The sequence below is a fragment of the Pocillopora verrucosa genome, chromosome 1 (assembly GCF_036669915.1).
Source record: "Pocillopora verrucosa isolate sample1 chromosome 1, ASM3666991v2, whole genome shotgun sequence".
NCBI lineage: Eukaryota > Metazoa > Cnidaria > Anthozoa > Scleractinia > Pocilloporidae > Pocillopora > Pocillopora verrucosa.
Window position 1 is genome coordinate 24,306,294 of NC_089312.1, and position 11,854 is coordinate 24,318,147.

At 36.9% G+C, this 11,854-nt stretch overlaps 1 protein-coding gene across 1 annotated transcript; it reads right to left on the reverse strand.

The window, feature by feature from the left end:
• Nucleotides 1-25: 25 nt before the first annotated feature.
• Nucleotides 26-11,596, reverse strand: LOC131796838 (TBC1 domain family member 17-like). Its single transcript, XM_059114442.2, has 15 exons — nucleotides 11,368-11,596; nucleotides 11,135-11,233; nucleotides 9,129-9,240; nucleotides 7,985-8,198; nucleotides 6,833-6,944; nucleotides 5,578-5,787; nucleotides 5,178-5,306; nucleotides 4,903-5,006; nucleotides 4,555-4,649; nucleotides 3,939-4,055; nucleotides 3,489-3,589; nucleotides 2,682-2,781; nucleotides 1,823-1,920; nucleotides 1,458-1,574; nucleotides 26-1,138 (listed from the first exon to the last, which is right to left on the reverse strand). Exons 1-15 carry the CDS (start codon nucleotides 11,434-11,436, stop codon nucleotides 671-673), a joined length of 2,145 nt encoding a protein of 714 aa, XP_058970425.2. The 5' UTR covers nucleotides 11,437-11,596; the 3' UTR covers nucleotides 26-670.
• Nucleotides 11,597-11,854: the final 258 nt, after the last annotated feature.

An 11,854-nucleotide genomic window follows, 5' to 3' on the forward strand; every position in this document is an offset into this window, starting at 1 on the left:
TGTCAGCAACCAAATAAAAGCATAGTCATTTACCTAACATCTTTACTTCTATTTTTAAAAAAGCCTCGAGCACATCATTCTACCCAAACAAGAGCTCAATAACTCAAATTCAATGCTTTCTGTAACTCTACGACCCACTTCCAACAAAATTAAACAAATGAACACTATTCTATCAAATGATTATGACTGAAAGTTATATCAGCGATATCAGAATTGGGCAAAATAGGCTATGACAACAAAAATTTTGACCACTATTTTTAACAAACAGGACAATTCCTCAAAGCGTTTTTAAAGGACTGTTTCAACACTTTTACTTTACATAAAACCTCCATCGTTTTCCTTGAAGTAACTAAAAACTTCCTCTTCATCCTGCGTGCGTACTTCATTCTCAAAAGGTAATCCATCATTAACTGGGGATTAACAGACTTGGATCGGTGGTAGAAATCACTTCGGTGTTCAGGAAGGAATTAAAAAGAAGAGAGAAATTCCACGACTCTGTGTCAAGAGCGATGTCTGACCACAGCCAAGTTTCTCATTGTTTTAGGCCTTAACAGAAGGTCCCTTCATATTATAGGCAGTCGTCTTTCTCACCAGGAAGGCTTTGCTGTGATTTTGTTAAAAATCGTTACATTTTTTTTTAAAAATCAAAGTAACCTTTCGTCCTCAACCATTAAAATATATTCTGTGCCTCTTCAGACAACACCACAATTTCATCATCAGAGTCATTCATTTGGACTTCGTTTGATTCACCTGCAACCTGAGCCCTGCCTGATCTGGAGGAAGCCCTATCCAAATCATTCATTCTTGTTTCATTGCTGCCTTCAGTACTTTCATTGTCTGAAGGAAGCACATGAATAGATTCGTCAGTGTCACAAGCAGTAAGATTAGAAGTCTGTAAAGGTGAGCTAGCTTTGCCTAGCCCACAGCCATCTAGTAAATGTACCATATGTCTACTGTGTGCCATGAGGAAGGGGTCTGTTTTTTCCACGTTTGGAGTCATCATGGCTTCGTTCTTGCCAGTGAGTATGTCTTTCACCTCTGCGGGTACATCAGGATATACAAGCAACTGGAGACAGATTTGCTCAGCTCTTACTAACACTTCTTGGACGTCTATATTGTAAGCCAGATCGTTTATGTACTGTTAAGATAAGGAACAGTCAACAATTTTAACCGACAGTCATGTATACAAAGCAAGCACTAAGCAATACATTTTGGAATAAAAAGTATGTAGACTCGAGTCACAAATTTCAGGATTAATTAAGAAAGGGCCACACACTCATACCACACATTCAACGGGTGGTTTCGCATTCCCCAATGACCTGATCGGTATATGAACGACAATAAATTCCCATATAATAAGATAAATCAGTATCTTTGCCCTTTGCTGTTGATGGCAATTTAGCACAACTTAGCTTCAAATCGAGTTGACAATTTCTTTGCCTAAGTAGTTCGTGTACCTTAAGAATTTCGGTGAATCCAAATCTATTCTCCATAATAATGTGACGGTGTTTATCCAAGATCGCCAAACAAACAATCAGGTGATAATTTGGCGACAAGCTCTGTGACCACAACGTCTGAGGAGAAAAATAAACTCTGACTTTAATATTCGGACCGCGATCCGAACTAACAGGAAATGTGGCTTAAGCTGGGATAAAAGATAGAGAAGAAAAAATGCTGTTAAAGGAGGGAAGCCATTTTGGTCTTCTCCTTGTAATTCTGAAGTCAAGGTAACTAAAGGTAAGTCTTTCAAACCAAGCCTGACCCACAGGATAGGAGAGTTTTGAAGTAGATTGGCTAGCACATTTTTCCTTTAAGAACTCACCTCCCATAATGTCATAATATCTGGAAAGGAGAACTCGCGCTTAAAACAAATAAGAAGCCACCTAAAGCAGAAGTATAAATTACCAGAATCGTGCTCTTCTGTCGACGAAAAAAAGATCACACGGTTTTTAGTGTTAACCTCTGAATAGACTGCAAAGTATCTTACAATGTAATCTTCCAGAGAACAAACTATATCTCGATCTCATTGCACTCCCCGTGCATTTTCTTAAAAGAAAATTCGTTTCCTGTTCCATTCAGAGACATCTGCTTGCTCAGGAGCGCAATTTCTCTAAAGGGCCTTGGAAAGATTACAATCAGACCAAACTTGACCGACCCGATCAGAGCGGCAAATCGCAACAAGGTTAATTTTCAAGGAACCCATTTAAACTGAAAAACATACGTTTATTAACTGGCCAATAACGTGGGAAATGCAGGCAGCCAAATTGTCATTGGTTTTAGCTTTTGATTTAATTGATTAAATAGCTGTTGCAAGGAGAAAAATCAAATACTAAGATCAAACTGACGTAAAGCCAATGTAATCCCAGGTTTCCGGCCACATTGAACTGAAAACTTCCCTGACTACGTGCTTGATTTTAAGGGTAAAGTATCAAAGGTGGGGTGGCCGAAAAGGAATGTTGCGCCCGGGAAAGCAGGTGTTGGTCGGAAAAAGAAAAGAATAAAAACTGAGCGAGACCTTGAGTGTCAACGAACTTGTACTGCTACCCAAGAATTTAGTCGTAGTAAAAAGACTGCATGTTTTCTGCAATACCATCGATGATATACGAGGTAAATGGTCATGCATTCGAATCAGCTGCAACAAAAATTGACAGGGAAACAAAAACACCGTAAGAGTGAATTACCAAGATACTTGTAGAAATGAGGATCAACGAACTTGAGTAGCACAGCCAGCTGATGAAGTTGTGCTTTCATTCCTTCTTGGTTCTCTTCAAAATTATGAGCCTATAAAGAAGTTGCAAACACAAGAAGTCAAAAATTTATATTGAAATGATCAGGGCTGTGCTTTAACCATAAAATGTCATTTGAAAAATGAGGGAAAAACTCCTTCGGAGCTTAGTTGAATAACATCTTGCGATGAAAAAAAAAATTTCGTAAATTAATGTTCATTTCACTTTAAAATTTTGGACCGTAACACTTAAAACGTTATTGCTTATTACATTTGTAATGGACCGCCGAAAACTGGTCACGGAGTTCAGTTGGCGACTTTGAATGAAACTTTAGTCACCAATATTGTTTTACTTGGTGACCCCAAAGATCAGTTGCTAAGAGATTTTCTATTACTACTGGACAACTTTGATTCATCAAGGTCCAGAGCTACTTAAAAACTATTCCCTTATTTTGTGCATTCATTGACAAAGGTCCTGTACATTCAAAGATCACTTCCATGTGATATGCTCTCATCTGTGATTCTTAAACGTACTGGATCAGTCAAAAGTAAAAATTTTTGTTTTGGACATTTTCCATGTGTTCTACTTCTTGAAGAAATCGAACGGTTTTCACTTTTTATGACTACAGTCCCATTTGTTTTTTATCACGAAAAATTTTGTTTCTGTTTCATTTTTCATAGTCACCAAAACACCCTATGTCGTCATTATGTCGACCGGCACAGTCGTAACTTGGAGCGCTGGGCCACAAGGATTAGCACCTACCACTTTTTCCATGAAGCCCACGAAACACCAAAAAGCTTCAACTTCATCTTCCATCAGAAATAATATTGGAGAAAGAAGGTCACTCATGCCTTGTACGTAACCTGGAAAGTAAAAGATGCATTCAAGGCTTAGTAAAGAAATTTCCCCATCTTCAGATTGTGGAACAGGCAACAAAAATCTCTGCTACTTCCTGTTCTTTACTTCCTAGCACATAAAAATAGCGAGCCGTTTGCAGTAGAAACAATCCAAAGAAGTGAGCACAAAGGTTGGGGAGAATAGATTCCCAATTATTCATTAAATTAAAACAACTTATTTCTTCTGCAGATACACAGTTTTTGTCATGCATTTCTTTTAAAGAACTTCGTCATGTTCTTTGGAAAAGGGAGAGACTTTCAAACAAAAGAGAAGATACATATATAACGTTACGAGCTGGTGAAATGTTGAACTTACCAAGATCAAAGTTGTACATGCAGTAAGTGAGAAGAATGTCATAGAGTTTCTTCACATTGGAATGGTTGGCCTCGGAGTAGAAGCAATGTGTTCTGTCTGTCCGTGAAACATCCTTATCTGTAAAAGAACTAACAAGCTGTAATAATCTTTCCCTTTTATGACTTAACAGCCCTAGACTGATTTCATTCCCTACTGAATCCAGAGGAGGACCTTATGGTGAAGCAACACATCCCAAATAGTAATAGCTACACATATTCACAGGACAGCTGACGCATTCCAGAACTCTCACCAAGAGCTTTAAAACAATTTAAAACCTCTCATTGCTAGTCCAGGCGCCCTATAGGAGACTCATTTATGTATGTTACATGTAGGTTTTAATACAAACCAAAACCAACAATCTGAAAAGCCTGGCTTTTTATGTCAGTCAGGTAAATGTCTGAAACAGAGAACTCTCTTCAATTGACAACATACCCATTTTTAGTACATGCACTAGGACAGAATGAGGATTACAAGATGTTTGCTTCATCAGTGTCCTTCTGTAGCAAGTAAATGCTTGCAACATGAACTAAAAAATTTAGATGTTGAAGGGTTCCCATTACATTTTGTACTTCCTTACCTACAAGATGCTTTCTTTCTCTAAATTCAGAAAAGTTATTTTCTTGTGTTTTGGTCATGGACTGCCACTGCCACTTCATAGTTTTATATTTTTCCCTTGAGAACAACAAAAAGAAAAATAATGAAATTGGCCCAAAGAAGGTAGGAAAATAGTAGGAAATTTGTTGGTATTTGGCCACCAGATACCAAACTCAATTTGGTTGTTCTGAAGCTACGTACACATGTCCAAGTTGAAGATTGGCTGCATACATATACCTTCCCAGTACCACTACGAAAAAAAGTTATGAAAGTTCCTTACACCAACTAAGTATTAACATCATGAAGTTTATCTGAAGAGGCTTCCACTTACTCCTTCCCTCTAAAGAGGGTTTGCTGTGACTGTGCAGTGTAACCATACTTCTTGTACCCCAACAGATACTGCCAGACTGTTTTACGAATTAACTCATCAATACCCTGAAAGATGCAATTTCCACAAGGAAGGAGGGTTCTTTAATATCATCTTTCTCTTAAATATTTCATATAATTTTGCAGTAAGCATGTTTGTATGCAAGGTGGTTTTGCTGTTATCAGTATGGTCATAAATCTTTAACTTTTTTAAAGACTGCATTCTTTTCTAACACATACCCCATGAAATATCCTGTCTTTAAGCTTCTTGACATCAGTGACTCGCCCTACATCATCCAGGAATGACTGCCATTCATTAAGCCTCATTGGTTCTCCTCGTGACACCTCTGGAACCTCACCAAGATCTCGCTGCATATTGTTCATGCGGAAAAAACATTATTTACTTCTCTCCACACAAAAAAGGTACAAATTAATTTCTCATTCAAAAATGCTTTTCCTTCATATATGCAAAAGTATTTTGAATATTCCAAATGTTTATTAGATTGCAAGCTGCAATGTTGTACCAACACTCTAACACTGTGCTACAGGGATCTCTGTGGTGAGCTCATGTCATTACTAAGTTCACATTAATGGTGGCAATGAATTTTTAAAAGGCCAAATCTGAAAAAAATTATTGAACCTTTCCTGGCACAGATGTCTCATCAGAGTGGTTGGCATCATCCCCAAGATCTTCAAACTCAGGTTCCTTCTTTAGACCATTCTCCTGTTCTTCTTCCTGAGTGCCTTCCACTCCTTCCTGATAGCCTACATAAACATCTCTCACATAACGTGTCACTTTGGACAAAGCATCCATGCTGTCATAATATGCACTGTGGAGTAACTTATGCCACTGAAAAAGCAGTTGAAAATAATGACTTCTTACTAAACAACACACACATTTACCATCAATCTAATCAAAACAATTTATCTATAAAAAAAATTCTAGATCTAGACTGGTTTTCAGCAACCTAATCTAAGCAGTACCAGTAATGGGTTAGTTGTTGACTCATGCCTGCATAAATGGAAATTGCAATGGGACAGTTTAAATGCCACCTATACAGACTAATGAAGTTATTTTCTCATAGGAAACAGTCAACTGATATGTGTCATCTGAGAACATGTTTAAGGGATAGAAAATTTGTCTCTTAAATTTTGGATGGTTCAGATATTACTTGGTAACAGACTTTGCATCATCTGATTTCACAACCTTTATTGTGCTACTAGCCAAGGAAAAATGAGGGCATTTGAGATGGATGAGGACAGGGAGGATTAAGTGTTTCAAGTGAGATCAGACTTCAGGGCCTCTGCAGCACCAGTTTTAAACCCTGTGCAAAATGAATCAAATATTTGTGACTTCTTCACTTAACCCTTTAACTCCCAAGTTCTCATTAGTAATTCTCCTTACTGTCTGCCATATAGTTCTTGTGATGCTAGTTTGGAGAATTTGGTATTGGATCAACTAATGATCTTCTTATTAAGATTTTTCTTAAATTACTTAATCTCTTAAATCAAATGACTTGATAAGTTAAATCAGCCAAGTGGGGGCATGTCTATCTTAGGATCAATTTCAGTATCTGAACTGCCCACCTTCCTCTTCCCTAACCCAACATAACCCTAACTTGTTATCAGTTGACTGTTGTTAGGTTGGGGGGGGGGGGGTGGGTACCCAGTTTATCAGATACTGACATTGATCTATTTATTCTACTATGAATACAACTAAGGATTTGTAAGTAGGAGAAACAGGAAACAATGAGTGTATAGTTGGAGAGGGACATCTACATGTACAGCTCAAACGTCAGGTCCACAGATATCAATAATTAAGATTATTTTAAATTCTTCTAAATTTGCAGTTTTCTGTAGTTTTAATGACTAATGTCAGTAAAAAAAAGCCTTACTGGTACTCGATGGGGTAGATTATCCTTTGGGAACAACTCAAGATGATCAAGAGATTTCATTAGTGCATTGTGATCCTCTGTCACAACAAATAACTTGTGATTGTGTGGAGATCTGAAGTCATAAAGGCAAAGAGAAAAGCAAGATTTAGAATGCACAGATATAAAAGGACTATCTCACATAACATAAGGCAATCCAACCTCTACATGGCATGCAATTAATTTCTTTTTTTCTGATAGTCACTCGGCTCCAAAATTTTCAAAGTGGCAGCCAATTAAAAAAATTGATCGCCACTTTTAAAGACAAAGAAAAACCTTTTTTTTACACTGTCAGTGTCGTAGATAGACCCTCTAAAATTAAGTTCTGCATGGTTCTTCAAAGTGGACACTAGGATGGATGATGTGCAACATTCAGGCTCACCGGTTTACGGTCAACTCGCCGACGGACCAACTCGCCGACACCAACTCGCCGACGTATAAAATCGAGTAGAGACGTCGGCGAGTTGGTCGTCAATCCAATACAACTTATTAGAAGCTAAACATACAGAAAATTAAACGATATTTAGTAAAAAAACATTGGACATTGGTGAACATCAAACAGAAGCTTAAACATCGGTGAACATTGGTGAACATCACCAATGACTATAACAGCTTAAGACGCGAACGAGTTATTGTGCGACAACAACACCGTAAAGACTCATCATGTCAATCGCTCATATTTTTAACGAAAACGTAGCTTTCTAGACGAGATCTTTAGTAAAAAGCATTCAGGCTCACCTAAATCCAAGATGGCGTCTAGTCATCAATCAAGATGTATATGCTGCATTTTGGAAACAAACTTAACAAGGAAGTTTGCTGTGGATTTATTGTTGCAAATCTTTTTAATTCACTATATCTCTAGGTATGGTTATGATGAAGCATTCTAGTTGCCAATTTAGTGGCTAGTTCTCAGGATTTAGTCGCCACAGCAAAAAATTTAGTTGCATTGGCGCCTGTATTAGGCACAATTTCACGCCCTGATTCTAACAAACAAATCAAAAGGGTTAATGTAAAAAAATTATGGTTGGGAAAAAAAGTTAAGATTGAAAGATTAAAGGAAGAAAAAAACAGAATACTTGAAAGAGCGTAATAACACGTCATAGAACATGTTCCTACCTTGTAATCCATATATATCTCTGTAGGCGACGGATCATTTCACTTATACCCCCAGAGTGAAAATGGAGTGCTGGTTGAGTGGTGCCATTTTTTAACATAAATACAGCATAAGACCAGGCCAACTTTGGGTCAGAACGTCTGATAGAGTGCAACTCTGAGACATTGAAGTGAATGGCATACATGGATATCCTCTTTCTCTTCTGGACACTTCCATCTGTTTACAATGCCCACGAACAACCAAAAATAACATCAAAAAGTCATTTAGAGAACACTTTTAATGCCTTCACTGCCTGCATGACATACTGAGTATGCAACGCAATTTGCATATTGTGGGCCTACACACTCAGTATTTTGAAAGTTAGAGAGTAGCACTCAAATCTCTGGCACTGGAGATGTAAAACAAACTGACCTCTAAAACTCAAAACAAGTTAAGATCTTGAAAAATTAAGAATAAATCCATCTGTGTTGGTACAAGACTTCTCAGTGGAGTTGGTGGTTAAAGACCTACCATTGGCCAGTATGTATTGCGAGCTTCTGTTTTTGTTATAGTTTTCACAAGAGCAAAGCTTCTATTGTTTTCCCAAAGCTTTTGGAATAGTCAACATCAAGTTAATGGTCACCAATTGTCAATGCTATGCCTGATGCATACTGGTTAAAAATAGGTCTTTAAAAGGTGAACTGATTGGGAATATTGTAGATCCACAACTCAAGCAATTGATGCATGACTATACTTTCATTTATTAAATACAACAAGTCAATCAAAACATGTTTGCCACAAATGCTAGTTTTGCATTTTATTTCTTACAAAAGTTTACCAACCCCGAAGCAGGTAATTCCAATGCAAAGGAGTTGTAGATTATAGGTACATCATGCAAGACAATGATTAACAAATGAATGTATACGGTCTCCTCAAAGTTGTTTAACAGTCCTAGACCCTTCCAAGGTGCAAAGTTCCTTTGACTGCTCTAAAATTCAAGTGTTTACAAACACCAATTTTGAAATTCACATGGGCCGAACTACAATCATGTAGATGTGCTTTGTGGTTTCTAACATCAACTATCAGAGAACATAACTTGAAAAACACTTTTTTGTAATAATTAATCAAATAACTATGCTTGTAATTTATACAGGTATCATAAATTACCTTCCTGTTTACTTTGAGTGACAAGATCCCATTCAGAATAGTCACTTGTTTCTAGCTCAAATTCTTCTTCTTCATTCACTGCAGGCGACCAATCTACAAATGTGCTGTTTTCCTGTCAAAAATAATTAAAGAAATTATTTAACTATATTGTATTGAATATTATTTTTTTTTTAAAGGGCACGGTAACAAATCCTGCAATCTGATTGGTTCTTTACCCAGTCAGTATTTTCCTATCTCTGCCCACGGGCCACAGTAATGCTTTCATGAGTCGCCAAGTACATCCCAACTTTTGTTACCATTTTTCATAGATATATCTCGTTTTTCCGGCTGGGCAGTATTTTTAAGTAACCACTTCGGCCACTATCTCAAGCCAATAAATAACTTATGAATCCTCTCTCTTCTCTCTCTCAAATCACTTTGGTTGACAGAAAAATATTGGTTTCAGAATTAATTTGTGTAAGCAATAGCATCATTACATTGGTTGACAAGTGGCCTATAAACCATCTGCAATTAGTTTTAATTGTTCACAAAAAATACCAAGAAAGTTAAAACGTGAGGTATTTGGTTACAGTTAACTGAACGATGGAACTTTCATTCATTTAATATCTGAATTTTCTCAAACAATTTGTTTGTAGTGAAAGAGCGAGTCAGAGAAGTTTTAATTTCAGTTCTACAACAAATATACATTCCCGGTGAGTCTTTCCAAGTCCGTTCAATTTGGACATTTGTACCCTTAATTGGACAACAGAAACTGAAGGAATTTATTGAGAAAAGGCTGCATTAAATCCCCTTGTGTCTCGTTGGAGTGTGCCATTCGAATTAAGTTTTGTGGATGAAAGACCAGATTTACAAACGCCATTGCAGCAAACAAACGAGCAAACTCTCACAACTTCAAATTAAAAAATTTGAATTTACTCAAAATTACTTTCCTCGCCGTTTCCTTAATGAACAGAGGTAAATCTTCAAACATGAATGAATCGTTGATCAGAGCAAATAATGCTTTCCATTAGATCATTGACTGTTTTTGAAGAAAACATTGTCGTGAAAGTCCTTGCCAAACTAGTTCCGTTGTTTTTTAAATCTTCTTACGCTTTTTTTTCTTACGTGCTCTTGACAGGTGTCAGATTGTGACAGATACTTGTAAAAATAATGTTTCAAAGTTTGTTAAGAAACCTTTTAAATCACCTTTATTGTTGCTGAAATGAAAATGTTTCTGTGAGGCATCTCTCTTTAATTTGTATCACCTCTATTTTAACCAGGTGCTCGCTCAAAAATAGTTCAGTTTATGGAAGATCTTGCCGTTTTTACAGCCCTAAATCATTCGGGTTCTTTCGGAAAGAATCTTGTCAAGTTTAAAAAAGATAAACATGTTATTCACCAGCTAAGGGTCGGTCCATATGGTGAAAAACTGTGACCGAGGTCACAGTTTTTCACCATACCGACCTCCCAGCCGGCAAATAACATATATATATCATATGCAATACTTATTGAGTAACTAAATTGACCCTGAGAACCATATTTTAGCCAGGTCACATAGTTTGTTTTTTTTCCACAAATTGTGGGATGGCATTAACATTCCTTACTCCATGGCAGCTTGAATGATTCATCCAATAAAAAGGGGCTTGCAACTTAAGGTCAATTCACGGGTGGAGATCAGGAAATGGTTTCATAATAAAACTATTGGAAAATAGACAACTGCAACTAAAAGTCTCCTAAGTCTTGTACAACTATAATTAGAGTGATATGGGGATTGGAGGTAAAGATGATTTATAGAACGAATTTTTAGAATATACCCCTATAAAAATCCGTTGATACGACAGGTTGGAAACAAAAAAATACAATGACAACTCTATGACTGATACTGTAAGAGGTTACAAGACAGTTTAATTGAGGAAACATCGACATCAGGCAACGGGAAATACTTTAATTTTTTTGAAATGAGTCTCCATAAAATATATCAAGGTACCATAGTAGTAAGGACTACGTGAGAGCGAATCTTCACCTACTTTTTCGATAATTGTGACAATTCCGGGAATAATGTTGGCACCCTGTGTAGCAGTTAATACAGCAGTGTGCACGAACACGCCATCTTGGCTAAACACCACCTGAAGACAGTAAGTCAACAGATGACAATTAATGCGATCAATCAATGGTGGAAAATAAACTTTACGAACCAAAATCATAAAAAAGTTCTTACGTACACCTACTAATCTTGATATTTGACCATAATTAAACTAACCTTTCCTTGGACATCGGCCGTCTGCACAGAAGAGTCCTCGCATATCGCAGTAGAATTCGCCGCCGCCATTATTTGTATCGAAACTTGATTGAGAAAGTTTACATCATCGGTAAAGGTTAAAAATGTCCAGACTACTTATAATAAATTGAAAGAGCAAGAAAGAGCACGTCACAGTACGTAATATTTATATATATTTATGATGACTCCGTTTACACTTCAACCCACGTAGCAAACGCGAAAAGCAAGATAGTATTTCATGTAAGCTACCGTAACATTTACATAACGCAAAAAATTAATATCTCGTGCCCAGTGTCCTTGAGTGCAAATAAATAAACGGTGTTTAACAGGTATAGGTAATCACATGATTTCGAGTACACTATGGAGTAAATAAGCACGAGTCAATTTTTTCAAAGACTAACAAAATTTACAAGTACTTATTTATTCCAAATTGCACGAGAGGAATCATGTGATTACGTATTAATAATAG